Below are 14,991 nucleotides of genomic sequence, written 5' to 3' on the forward strand. Positions count from 1 at the left end.
CTATCCTTCCATAACCTGCACATGAGCATCTCCATTCTAACAATCACCGTTAGTGATTTCCTATGCAAGATCTCATGACTGTCAGATGTAACCATCATGGGAGGTAGGCCTCTGTTTCTGGTGGTAGTAGTGTTTGTTATTAACAGTGAATATTTTTGGACTGAGAGGAGGTCCTAAATCGAAGGTGAAGGTTTCCAGATTTTTGAACCCATATTTAGTAGCTAGTGCAGGCATCAGTGTAAAAGTAATAGTGTTCAAAAGTTTAAGACTGTGATGGAGCTTCATCAATACATGCCTGTGTAGCACCATCACAATCTTTTTATCTTTTTATTTAGTTTAGTTACATGCTAAAATATGTCCATAGCCATACATTTTCTATTTATTGAAAGTTATTTTAGCAATCAGACTTCCAAATGGCTTCTTCCACATACTTTATTAAGATTTTTGGGGGAAATTTTGTTGCATATGTACAATATATGTTTAATATATTTGTGATTTTTCCTTACATTATTGTATCTATCACATAAGGGACTGCATATAAATCCTGTATTGGGGTATATAAACATGCAACTTTAAAATGAAACTGTCAGTAAGATCAACTCTCTTAAGCCGGCTATATAATTTCTTATATCAGGATAATCCACATTTTTCTTAATATACTGTATAATAAATGAGCTGTTAGAGCTAACCTGTCACCAGGTTGTCCTCATGCAAAGTAGTGCCAACACCTGTAAGCCCTCATGTACTGCATTCTAGAATGCTATACATTTGTCCCGAATTTGCTCTGCAAGGCAAAAAATATAGCTTTTATTATACTCACCTACAGCACGTTCAGGTCCGATTGGCGTCTCTGGTCTTGATCTTGTGCCTCCTCCCTTCTTGAGATCGCTATCCTCCTTTGATGGTTCGTACAGATGACGAGTCCTATGTCATTCTCACAGTGTCCTTCATTGTGCTCCTGCACACTTATTTTTGCCCTACTTAGGACAGAGCAATATACTGTAATGCACATGCACAGGGATAGGCCAGAGACTGCCAACACTTTTGCACTACAATACTTTGCTCTGTCTTTTGTAGATCAGAGAGAAATGGGTCTGCGCAGGAGCTCAATGGTGGACATTCGGTGGATGATGTAGGGTGCATCATCCACATGAGGCAGAGAAGGAGGATGGTGACCGCAAGAAAAGAGGAGGTTCTGGAGTAAGACCAGAGATGCTCATCAGACTAGATTGTGCTGTAGGTGAGTATAATAAAAGCTAGATTTTTTGCCTCTAGAGCAGATTAGGAACATACATACAGCATATTAGAATGCTGTATATGTCGGATAAAAGGCGCTGTGTGTATTATATAGAGGGAAATCCTGGTGACAGGTTCCCTTTAAGATCTATGAGTGAGACATAGATCTCCCTCAGAATCTGCCTCCAGTACTTATTTTTTTATGAATGGGGGTGTTACCAGTGTGAGACATGTAAGGACTGACAGACTGCTCTCCTGATCTATTGTCGTATGTTTTTGAAAGTAAAGATTAAAACACAGAAAGACCATTTTATATATACATTATCACACAATATAATATGTATCACAAACAGCAAAGAATATACAAGCAGCATAGTTTTTCTACAAACATAATGAAAAATATTTTTCACCTTAAGACTATATGCATTAGTCTGTTGCTGAATTTTCCAGTAAACAAGTATTGTAAAATAGAGGTAGCAATAATTACAGTTAGCAGACCATCATTATTGTTTCAATCTAAATGAGATGTTGTTTTGAGACAATTTACACTAATCATCGTTTGATGCTCTAAAAATACTAATTATCCTGCCCAGCATTTTCCACGCCGATCTTGTTGCTGAAATCTTCTTAATTTATGCGCCCAGACATCACGCCATGGAAGTGTAAGGCTATTTTTATCTAAGATTAACCTTGCAGGATCTGGAGACTCCTCATCATTTCCAATAATCAGGTAAGACTTGCCCACTTGCACCCGTAGGCAGTCACATGATAAATCTTGATCTGGAACCCAAAGAGGTTGATCACCACGACGAATTGGCACCCTTCTCTGCCGGTATACAGTAAGGACCGAAGCTGTGAACTGCCACCATTCCCCAGATTTTTCCATGGACAAAAACTGCGCTCGTAGAACTGTAAACAGCAAGATGAAAAATTAATATATATGGAAAACCAACTGCTTTAAAAACAAGAATCTTTAACGTGGCAATGTGCATTATACTAATGTTGGACTAACAAGATGTTTGACATTCTTTTGCTAGATATTAGAAATAAGCACATCATTAGAAATTTAAAATTGACAGCTTTGATGCTTTAAAAAAAAAAATGATTTTCAATACTGCAAAGTGTCTAATTGCACTGAAAATATGTGTAAAGCATTACTCCTGTAATGAACCTTGTTTAGGCTCTTTAATGCAAGTGCAGTCTTAGTAACATAGAGGTAATCTGAACGTATCTGGTTAGGGAAAAATGGATTGGTAATAGTGATGAGCGAGTATACTCGTTACACAGGTTATCCCGAGCATGCTCGGGGATCCTCCCAGTATTTTGACATGCTCGGAGATTTAGTTTTTGTCACTTCGCTACATGATTTGCAGCTGCTGGCCAGCCAGAATACACGTGGGAATTCCCTAACAAACAGGCATTCCTCACATGTAGTCAGCCTGTCTGGAAACCAATAATCATGCAGCTGCGTCGACAGAAACTAAATCTCCAAGCATGAAAAAATACTCTGAGGACACCCGAGCATGCTCGGAAAAATCCAAGCAACGAGTATACTCGCTCATCACTAATTGGTAACTCACAGCCTTTTTAACATCAAACTGCAAGATCAGACATTTTAGGCTACTTAAATGTAAACACAGGCCAAAAATTGTTCCTTTTTTGGGGGAACGATGCCTACCTTGCTGGTGTCTATACACACCAACTATATTGGTATACCACAATCAGATTTAGAACCTTTTCTGTCCCTATATGGGATGGACTGTGCACTTTAACTTCTTATCTCTATGCCATAAAATCCAAAAATGGTGCTGCACACCTGTCCCTCATTCTTTATGGTGGCTGCGATAGTTGGCTGTGCAAGACCATATGATGTTAGCTTCCAGAAACCACTGGAGCCATAGGCGGAGGAGGACATGACTTGGGGATGGGTGGACCTTTACTCCTGCAGCTTTTTTGGTGTAGTGGTATAGATTTTTAAGCACGAGGGATGTTGCTTTCAGAGTAAGAAGCCCAGTATGTCTGTGCCTGGGGGTTACTGTGAGGAGGGTGGGGCTTATATAGAGCAGGAAATCTGTGTCTCTCTCTCTCTTTCATGCACAGGATGAACAGGAGGAAGCATTTCCCGCCCACCCGCCCTGTTTATAATCATTGTCCTAAAACGTTTTAATTATTGCTTGTATGATGAATGCTTTATTGTATTTTTGAACTTACCATTGTATATTTTGTTCCAGGTTCAATTTTATCATGGCTATAAAGAGTTAACGGCATTAACCTTCTAAGCCCAAGGGAAGGGCAATCCTTCAGCCATGGTTCCCTAGAGGTTTCCTCCACAGGGGGTTTTCCTCTCCTGAGTGCTATAGGATGACTCTTTGTGAGTCGGAGGTTTGCCAAGTTAGTCCCCTTAATGCTTTTGCAGGGACTTCTAGTTTATAAGTTTACTAAAATGATTTATAAAAAAAAAAAAAAAAAAAGGTGTCAAATGTGAATTTATAACCTGTCACAGCTTTGCTGTTTAGGAGTCAGGTGGAAGTTGCAGACAAGTTAAGGGGGACTCATTTTAACTAATAGAGGATGTAAAACCTCATGGTGGTGAACAGGCTCGGCTTTGGTGGCCAGCCTCAAGGACGTTGTAATGGTAACGTCAATCAGGGGCGGGCACAGTGGTTAAGCACAGGAGTGAGGATAATAGGGTCATTGGTGCCCTGAAAGTTTACTGGCTCTGCTTGAATGGCAAGCCAGTGCGTGCCGCCCCTTTATGGCTGTCTGTCCTGGTTCTGTATGTCAGACAGCTGGGGATATCACAGTACTTGTGAATCCCAATGTACTAGCACTTCACCTGACTCCTACTGTGATTGTTTTAATCCTGTGATTTAAATAAAGCTGTGGCCATTTTGACAACCAATATAATGTGTTGTGTATTTATTCTAGTGCCTAGGTTTACTGTAGTTATGGTGGTTTTAAGATGGAGTAGGGGTCCGTCCCATATCCATAAGTCAAGGCTTTCTAGTGAAGGATGGCTTGAAGTCATTAGTCTGCTCGCTTTGTATTTAGCAGTGTATGAAATGGCACCAGCAATTCTTGCTGGTCCTCACAATTTGCACTGAAATGTGGTTGAATTCATGGGGACCTGTGATGTTGAGGAAATTCGACACAAAGTCGATGCTCAGGGATTCGAGCAACTTATCTCAGATAAGTATAGATATACTAGAAAGATAGGCCTTCACCAGAGTTGCCTGACAGTCAGATATTTCCTCCTCCGGATTGAGAGCAAATGCTCGTTCAGTAAAATGAACATTCACAAGTACAGTGATGTTGGAAGAACCAGCTGTCACTTAAGTGAGCATTTGGAAAAAGTTGATAAATGTGTTTACTAACCTTTAAGGCAAAAAAAATGTATTTGGAGAATATAGATATACTAAAATGTATATTTACCAATCTACAATTTTTCCCTTTGGAAGATCGACTAATCTCCTGTGTGTTTTTACATATACATTTCAAGTAACCTCCTATTTATCCATCTACTGCCCAGATTGTTAGTTTTTATGTACCAGATTGTTTCTCCTGTTCTCTTTTGTCACTGCTATTACATGCGCTTTACTTTGTTGTCTGTAATTTAACTTAGTAATGTAAAAACCATGCAAACATATAGGAAACAGACATCTAAATGAAAGAGTTGACATTTATATGTTCAAAAATAATCAAACTTTTTGTGTCCAAGGCCAAAGGTTATATAGTTCAATTTATCTAAACACTGGGTCATGTTGATCTAGCAGGAAATTTGATTATACTCCTCACCTCCAATTGTTTAACTTTCCTTGAGTCAACACAGGTTGAAGTAGAGAGGTTAAATACTTAAAGCTTTATGGTCTAGTCATTTTTATTAAATAGTTTTGAAAAAAAATATTGAACTATGTTTTGTAATGAATGCATATTTTTTGTATAGTGTGCTGCTTTGTAAACCTGATGAATCACATAATTACTGTTCCACAATGTGCCGTTTAGCTTTAGATATTTATTACTTAGTTCCCCATGAATAGAAAAATAATAATAGCTGAAAATAATGCCTTGAAGAAAATGAAAATCTTTAGACATGATCTCATTTTTATGGTCATTTTATTGTAGAGGAAATAAATGATAATTGATATTTTATTTTTTGGTTTTATCTATACGGTATAACTTTTTTTTAGAAAACACATGCATTGGTAATAACACTGCAGGGGTTTTCTAAAGCACAATCATGTAGGTTAATTACCTTGCTTTGTTCAGTACCAGGGAATTTAAACATTTCTGTTTATACTAGGAATTTATAGTTTTGGTATATATTGTGATGTACGTGATGAAGTTTCCTAACACACATTACAGCATAAGAACATTAGGTATAATATTGTAAAACATTAATTAAACATACTACATTTTCGCCTTCCAGAAAGGAAGGTTTTACTAAATATAAAACTCTAAACTGGATGTAGGCTATCATAAGACATTATTATTATTTATTTATATAGCACCATTAATTCCATGGTGCTGTGCATGAGAAAGGGTTACATGAAAATACAAATATCACTTACAGTAAACAAACTAACAATCACAGACTGATACAGAGGGGAAATATAAAAATATGCATTTAACTTTCTCAGTTTGTAACCTATTTTTGCATAATTGTCACACTCAGAAATAGTAGACATGACCTCTATGGGGTTGATTAGTCTTTTGACCCTATATCCAAACTACACAACAAATTTGCACATGGTGAAATTTGCACATTTGCATTGCGTGCATCAATGGAGATTGTAAGGGACATGTAAATTGCATGTAAATTACTTGTAAAGCCACTGCCACATTGAGTTTCTGAAACCATAAATATTAGAATAAGTCACATGGGTAAATACAGCACTGAAGTGGTGCAACTAATCTAATCTCCTTGCCTATAGCAATGTACTTACCAGCTGCCATCTTCTTCTGTTATCAGTGCCGCAACAAGAGGTCTTCTGTGAATTGTGACCGGCCGGATCGATCCAGTGTTTGCTGGGTGAGCTGAAAGTCACTACTCAATGTGAACAGCTAAAGACTAGTATATTTCTATGGTCTGGGAGCTTAGATAAATTTCACCCCTCCAGCGCTGAAGTAAAGAAAAATCTCTGGCATGGGACTTTATAAAGAGTCTGTTAGCCTTAACTGACAGTATAAACTAAGCATATAGTCTTAGGTTTCTTTCACATGTCCTGATATTTCTGGTACAGGAAAATCAGTACCGGAGATACAGTATCCCTGTCAGTGTGCACGTGTATTTCATTTGTGTGGCATACGTGTGGCAACCGGGTGCAACATCAGTATCACAAGTACCAATACCTGAGAAAAGACAGCACAGTTTGCTCTGTTCTAAGGCACCAGGTGCTGAAGACAGCTCACATCATTGTCCCTTGCTCTGCCTGTGATCGGCGTGACCAGGGGACAATGTTTAGAGTTGTATTCAAGTGTAAAATTAAGAATAAAATAAAAAAAAATCACATTATACTCACCTCTCTGAAGTTGAAAGAATCCATAGTGACCCACACCATAATTCTTCTGTTCAACATTTGTTCATCAGCATGAGTGGTGGCTGGAGACGACGGTCATGATGAACTGGGGAAAATGTCCTCATGGTGAACTGCAGTGAACTCACTGAGCTCAGCACTGCACTGTGAGACTTTTTCTCACCTTGCTAATGGTGATCTCTGTGAGGTCACCCCAGTCCAGTGGTCCAGCTGGGAATGCAGCCTCAGTGACAAATGGTAACCTCGATGAGGTCATCGCTGGTCACTAAAGCTGCACTCATAGCAGCTCATTCTCCAGTGGTTTTCAGCCTGGATAGTCGCATCTAGGCACAATCCAGGTTGAAAACTATTTATTGCAGACATGGATTACTGCCACTGGTGTGTCTTGTGTGACAGACAGTCATTCTGGATATGGCTGTAGAAGGTCATTGCACTTGGCTCTGCAGGTACATTCTGTATTTTACATCTCTGTGGTGGAGTGATATCCTTTTCCCTCTAGGACCTAGCGTTAATCTCCACCTTCTGCTGCTGATTAACACACAGTTGCTGGATGTTTAAATACCTTTAGTCACATCAGCAAGGTGTCAGTGATAGCTCTGTTTACCTCTGTCTGTTGGAAGTGCTAGAAATTGACTAGTTTCTTCTTGGAGCCTTTTGGAGAATTGCTGGCGTGAGCTCTCTTGTGTCGTCTCAAGCTAAGTGTATTCCCTCATTTATCTTCTTGCTTTGTATTTAATTGAAGTGGGGACTGACTAATGCTGACCCTGTCCCCTCACTATACAGTGTCTATCACTAGCAGCAGTCAGGGATTAGGTTCCTGCTTGGTGATAGGTGCGTAACCTATTTAGGAACATCAGGGAAGACAGGGTGTTGTCAGATCTGCCTAAAGGTCTCCACTTACCCTTCTCCTAGTGTTTGGACTCCCTCAGTCTCTTCTCGATGTTGTGTACCTAGCTTCTTACTCACCCAGCGTGACATTATCACAGGCCGTACACATTTATTAAAAAAAGGAAAACAAAACTGATACTTGTTTTTTTTGTGTGTATTTTTCTTTTTTTTGGTGTTATTTTTTTTCTTCTTACAGGTCCATGGATCCCATTTTTGTGCTGGCAGAGCAGCAGTGGAGGTTGTCACTAGAAGTGACTGACCTTGGATCTGAGATTCAGCAGCAATGGCTGCAGGCTCCTATGGTGGGGGACCCTGTGGGTAGGCCGGTCCAGCTTGAACTTAAAATTGCCCTCCTGGACAGGTTTTCAGGAGGTAGGGACAAGTTCTTTGTATTCAAAGAAGCCTGTAAGTCGCATTTTTAACTTTGTCTTTAAACCTCAGGAGATGAGGAGCAACGAGTTGAAATTGTGATTTCTAATAGATCCATCTTTTCTGGGACAGCTGCAAGCTGCTATTTTTAGGCTGGGGGCAATATCCATGGCCCTTAACCAGCCTGAGAATATAAGCCCCCAGCTTTTGCTTTAGCTTTGCTGGTTGTTGAAAATGGGGGGACCCCACGCCATTTTTTTTTACTATTTATTAAATTTGGGGACCCCTCTATTCTTGATAACCAAGCTGACATCTGCAGATTGCAGCCTGCTGCTGTCAGTTTTGCCTGGCTGGTTATACAAAATACAGGGGAAACCATGTCATCTGTGTGTCATCATTGTTCAAGTCTACGGGATGTTTTGCGGCCCATTCCGCTGCCGAAAAACAAACAAGTCAGCGAGTTTAGCCCATGGTCACACGATCCATGGAAACACACTGATATGTGCGCAGATGAATTCACTTGAATGGATCTACCTGTGTGAGTGTCTCCGATATGTGTTGTGCTGTAGTGACCACTGTGTCCACTAGGGGGTGCTGTGTGGATGCCCTAGGAGAGAGGATGAATGGCAGAATACTGAATGACCATTGTGTATCTCAAGGGGGGTGGCCTTGAGATGGAGACTTATGTGTGTGTTGATCAGCAGTGATAATGCTGAGGTGCTGTTTCAACATGTCCGGGAGAAGTCTCCAAGTAGCTGGTGAGTTGGGCAGGACTAGTTACCTACAAATCCACCCAGGGGTGTGGTTAAGAATGATGTTGTAAAGAATGTGAGAACGGTTCAAGGACCTGTGATGAGGTCATAGCCATATGACCCGGTGGGCGTGGCTACGGACCATATAAGGTGGCCAGGGTAAGTCACATGAGTGAATGCTGGGACCCGGTTGGTCCATTGTGGAAGGTCCCGCTGGGAGATGTGTCTCCTTTCCTGACAGCACGTGAATGCTGGGTTGAATGGCTGCACGTGCCTGATGATTCCCTGGCGCAAATGGACGTCTGCAGCATGATGAGGTGAAGCAGTCATGAGGAAACCCTGATGTGGGTGAGATAACTGAGGCTGAAGAGCCTGTGTATGCCTTACCTGTGTGACCACAGGGGTTACAGAGTTGAACTCTGTCATGGACGCTATGCTGATGTGATGAACTTTATGTCACTGCTGTGGGTTTATGATGCTGAATAAACCGCATGGACTATAATTGTTTTTTTGGAAAACCCGTGTGGGATCTGGTTTTGTGGTGGCTAAGCGAGTATCCCCTACTTGAATAACAGCTCTACCTTACAGTGTTAAAACTGCCATTACACATGCCAGAGAGCCTTAATATAGGATGTAACCCCCTATAAAAATTGCAGCTTTAGTGTTCTAGTTGTTGCATCTGTTCTACAGAAACTAACATTTACTCAAATATGCTAACTCTGTTTTTAAAAATGATATAGCTAATAGAGTGTGCAGGTTGCCTGGATTTATTCAGATAGGCCATTGTCACACTTGCGAGTATGATGTGAGAAACTCACGCGAGTCTCTTGCATCAATTCCCGGTTGATGTATTTCTATGCAGCCACACACTCCGGTCCAGAGTACCGGCATCAGTGCCAGGTATTGATGCGAGAGACTCGTGCGAGTTTCTCGCATTACAATCGCAAGTGTGACCCAGGCCATAGTATTGAACTCAAAGGGAGTCATTCAGCAAAACTGAAAATATAAACTAAGTACATAGCCTTGTAAGGAATTTAGTTAAATTAAAAAGCCTACCTCTGGTTTCCTAATCTTCACCTCCATTCTGCAGAAACTGAATATTAATCAAATATGCTCACTAGGCTGGTCAATGCACCATTGGAATAACTCCCAAATTTTAAGGAATAGAAAGAGGGATAAATTGAGTGTCGAGCACAATCTACTGTGGGAAATTTTTGGTCATATTCCTATCCAATCCCCTAATCAATACATTTACCACTTCTTTTTACTCTGTCAGGAGAATTCAGAAGGGTGGTGGCAATGAAGGACATTCAGCAGTATAGCTTAAACCCAAAATTCAGGATTGTCCTGTTGTACCTGATGGACCTATGGAGTTATTTTTTGTTCATTCATTCATTCATTCATTCATTCATTTATAGTTATAATAGTAATAACTTTTTCATCTTTACACAAGCTTCACTGTATGAGGTTTTGCTTTTTGGAAATCTGTCAGGCTACGTACCCATGATCAGGAATATATTCTATTTATTCATATTCTATATTAAAAGCACAGTGGTTAGGATTTATAGAAATGCCATGCCCACTGTGCTTCTATTTAACGCTGTTCAATCTGACCCGTGGTGTGGGTTTACGAGCCGCAGCATGCTAGTATCCGCTGCATAGTTTCATCCATAGCCATTCATTAGATGCAGTAAGTCCTCGTGGTTCCCTGAACACATGCGTAATTAATGGTGGGATTAGAACCCAGGGTTTTGTACACAGAAAAAATATGCGTGTGTCGAAAACACTTATTTTCCTGTTCGTGGGCGCATAGCATAAGGTCGTGTCCACATGTTTTCTAAATGCTGCATTTCTTCTGCATGTGTCTGCATCCAACTATGCAAGAACAATCTGTTTGGATTACTCAATTTTTGCTGCAGTATTTATGCATTTCGTCTTTTATTTAATGCATTTTTGGTGCAGCTTTAAACCTGAATTTCAATGTGTTTTTATAATTGTAAAGAAAAGCTTTAATTCTGCACTTGAAAACGAAATTGCTTATATTGCAATTGTTTTTTACATGCTTTTAAACATGTATGTTTTTCAGACTTCCAATTGATGCCCATAGATAAAAAAGCATTAAACTGTATAGGTCAGCAGTGTCTTTAGACACACAAAAGGCAGACATTTTTACTTTGTTTGGTCAGTTAAACACAGCTGATATTCTGCACAAAAGGATGCAGCAGGAAAAATTAAGCATTTATGTAAAGGATAAACATGACTTTTCTAAGCACAGTGGATATGGTGTGCTCAGCTGTCATGTGTCTTTAATAGCTGTGGGTGTATCTCAGTAAACACGAGAAAGCCGGGCGAAAGCGTGTCACAAGTCCCACCCATCAGTGCCCCTGTCACATGACTGCAGGGCACTGATGGGTTGTGATGACAGCTGGAGGTCTGCAGAAAACCCCATGCCTGTCAGTGTGAATCTCCTATGAATGCTGGCTCATGGCCGCCATTCATAAAAGATTGTGATTATTGCTACACATAGCAGGGTTGAAGCTCTGTTACATGTAGCATAATCAATCGGATATTACAATTTCAAGTTTCCTAACGAAATTATTGAAACCAGTAAAAATAAGTTAAAAAATATAAAAAATAAACAAAAAAGTTCAAATTAGCCCCCTTTTGGTCCATTGAAAGTAAAACAATTAAAAACAAATAAAAAACACACATATTTGGTATTGCTGCATGAATTACTTTTTTTGGCAGCCGCTACATTGCAATAAAATGCAATACCAGGCAATCAAAACATTGTATATACCATAAAATAGTGTCAATGAAAACATCAACTTGGCGCACAAAAAATAAGCCATCACCCAGCCCCAAATACCAAAAAATGGAGACTGCACAGGTCTCAGAAAGTTATGTCATAAGGAAATATTTTTTTCTTATAAATATTAGGTTTTTGTTTCACTGCTTAAATAAAAAAGAACCTATATACACTGCTCAGAAAATAAAGGGAACACTTAAACAACAGAATTTAACTCCAAGTAAATCAAACTTCTGTGAAATCAAACTGTCCACTTAGGAAGCATCACTGATTGACAATCAATTTCACATGTTGTTGTGCAAATGGAATAGACAGCAGATGGAAATTATTGGCAATTATCAAGACACCCTCAATAAAGGAGTGGTTCTGCAGGTGGGGACCACAGGCCACATCTCAGTACCAATGCTTTCTGGCTGATGTTTTGGTCACTTTTGAATGTCGGTTGTGCTTTCACACTCATGGTAGCATGAGACGAACTCTATAACTTGGGCTCAGGTAGTGCAGCTCATGCAGGATGGCACATCAATGCGAGCTGTGGCAAGAAGTTTTGCTGTGTCTGTCAGCGTAGTGTCCAGAGGCTGGAGGCACTACCAGGACACAGGCCAGTACACTATGAGATGTGGAGGGGCTGTAGGAGAGCAACAACCCAGCAGCAGGATCGCTACCTCCACTTTTGCAAGGAAGAACAGGAGGTGCACTGCCAGAGCCCTGCAAAATGACCTCCAGCAGGCCACAAATATCCATGTGTCTGCACAAACAGTTAGAAACCAACTCCATGAGGATGGTCTGAGTGTCCGACGTCGACAGACGGGGGGTTGTGCTCACAGCCCAACACCGTGCAGGACGCTTGCCATTGTATGTTTGATATCTTTGCACCCGTACTGACCTGAGGAATCATATTTCCAAGTCAGTTTTAGCATTTATTGAGCATAGTAAACAAAAAATCTAAAAAACAATTGTGAAATTGCACATTTTTTCAATTTCACTACACTTGAATTTTTTTTCCGGTTTTCCAGTACGCGATATTGTAAGATCAATGGTGTCATTCAAAATTACAAGCTCTCACATGGCCATATTGATGGAAAAATTAAAAACGTTATGGCTCTGGGAAGAAAGGGAGCATAAAGCAAAAAAGGAAAATCACAAGGTCGTGAAGGGATAAAAAGCTGTGTTTCTGGAAGAGTAAGGCTAGTTTCACACTAGCGTTTGGCAGAGCTGCTGAGGGCTGCGTAGTTCCTCCGTGAAGCTCCGCCCACTGCCGCACCTTCTCCGGTCAGCTCTGCCTACATCTGCATGTAGCTTGTGTACCAATCTTTAACATTGGCAACGCAGGCCGTGCGGATGTATACGGATGCATCCACATGCATCGTTTTGACGATGCGGTGACCACAACAAACTGCAACACGTTGCATTCGACGCAGGTCTCCGCAGCGTCAAAACGATGCAAGCGGATGCCTCCGCATACATCTGCACAGCCTGCATACCCAATGTCCCAATGTTAAATATAGGTACGCACGCCACATGCAGACGTAGGCAGAGCTAACCGGAGGAGGTGCGGCAGTGGACAGAGCTTCACGGAGAAACTACGCAGCCCTCTGCAGCTCTGCCGAACGCAAAAGTGAAGCCTGCCTAAATCATTCTTGCTTCAATGCACTGCTCTCTGTTTGGAGATTGCCCATTTGTTTTTATGCAACTGTGTGAATTGATGCATTTTGAAATTTAAATGTCTACCCTGCTGTTCTCCTAAATATTACATTATAAACCACTAGCAGTTTCCTTTTTATTTTACACTATGGACTGCTGTTTGGTTTTATATTTTTTTCATAAAAACAGGATCAATGTTTTAACCCCTTTCTGACATATGACGTACTATCCCGTCCATGTGCCCTGGGCCTTAATGCCCATGGACAGGATGGTACGTCATCAGCAGCGTTCACAGCTGACAATAAGTGCCAGGAGCATGATCGCAGTGTTCTGGGGGCATAGGGAAGCATTGTGCAGGGAGGGGGCTCCCATGTGCTTCCCTGAGACCCTCAGAACAATGCGATGTGATCGCATTATTCTGAGGGCCTCCTTCCTGCAGAACCCCGGATCCAAGATGGCCACAGGGTCCTTCCGGGTCCTGCAGGAAGGTGGCTTCTCAGTGCCTGCTGAGAGCAGGCGCAGAGAAGTCTCCTACATTGCCTGCCAGATCGCTGATCTGACACAGTGCAGTGCAAAGTGTCAGATCAGTGATGTGATATAATACAGTGATGTCTCACCCTGGGACAAAGTAAAAATGTGTAAAAATATAAAAAAAAAATTCCTAAATAAAGAAAAAGAATATTCCCCAATAAAGACGTTTCTTTATGTAAGAAAAAGCAAACAATAAAAGTACACATATTTAGTATCACCGCATCCGTAATGACCTGCCCTATAAAACTGTCCCACTAGTTAACCCCTTTAGTGAACCCCTTTAAAATGGCAAAAAATTATACTTTATCATCATACTGCCAAATAAAAGTGGAATAACATGCGATCAAAAAGACGGATATAATTAAACATGATACCGCTGAAAACGTCATCTTGTCCCGCAAAAAATAAGCTGCCATACAGCATCATCAGCAAAAGATAAAAGAGTTATATCTCGCAGAATAAAGCGATGCAAAAATTATAATTTTTTATAGAAAATTGTTTTTATTGTATAAAAGCGTCAAAACATAAAAAAAGATATAAATGAGGTATCACTCTAATTATAATGACCAGAAGAATAAAACCATTTTATCAATTTTACCACATGCACACGCGGAACGGTATAACCCCCCCAAAAAAAAAAAAATTCATGAACTTCTGGCTTTTATTCTTTCTGCCTCCCAAAAATCGTAATAAAAAGCGATCAAAAAATATCATGTGCCAGAAAATGGTATGAATAAAAACATCAACTCGTCCCGCAAAAAATAACACCTCACATGACTCTGTGGGCCAAAATATAGAAAAATTATAGCTCTCAAAATGTGGTGATGCAAAAACAATTTTTTGCAATAAAATGCGTCTTTTAGAGTATGACAGCTGCCAAACATAAAAACCGCCATAAATAGTAAATCAAACCCCCCTTTATCACCCCCTTAGGCCTCTTTCACACATCAGGTTTTCTGCTTCAGGCGCGATCCGGCGCTTTTGACTAAAACCGGATCCGTCGAAATGCAATGCCGGATCCGGTTTCCCCCCCATTGACTTGCATTAGAGCCGGATCGAGCCGGATGGCCATGCGTTTCATCCGATTTTCGCCGGATCCGGCAATGTGACGCGATCCGGCGTCTGGAAAAAACGGTGACTGTAACGTTTTTTGTATCCGTCGAAAAAGCCGGACACGCCGGATCCGGCGTGTCCGGCTTTTTCATACAATGAAAGCCTATGAGCGCCG

The 14,991-nt window shown here is 40.6% G+C and overlaps 1 protein-coding gene across 3 annotated transcripts in view; it reads right to left on the reverse strand.

The window, feature by feature from the left end:
• Window positions 1–414: 414 nt before the first annotated feature.
• Window positions 415–14,991, reverse strand: part of LOC141055130 (netrin-1-like) — a 317,167-nt gene continuing 302,590 nt past the window's right edge. For all 3 annotated transcript variants that reach the window (XM_073552107.1, XM_073552106.1, XM_073552105.1), the window contains one exon: window positions 415–2,145. In XM_073552107.1, the coding sequence (XP_073408208.1) occupies window positions 1,817–2,145 (329 nt within the window). In that variant the 3' untranslated portion in view covers window positions 415–1,816. The remainder of the gene's footprint in view (window positions 2,146–14,991) is intronic.

Source organism: Dendrobates tinctorius, unplaced genomic scaffold (assembly GCF_039654945.1).
Source record: "Dendrobates tinctorius isolate UK_male_01 unplaced genomic scaffold, ASM3965494v1 ptg000184l, whole genome shotgun sequence".
Lineage (NCBI taxonomy): Eukaryota > Metazoa > Chordata > Amphibia > Anura > Dendrobatidae > Dendrobates > Dendrobates tinctorius.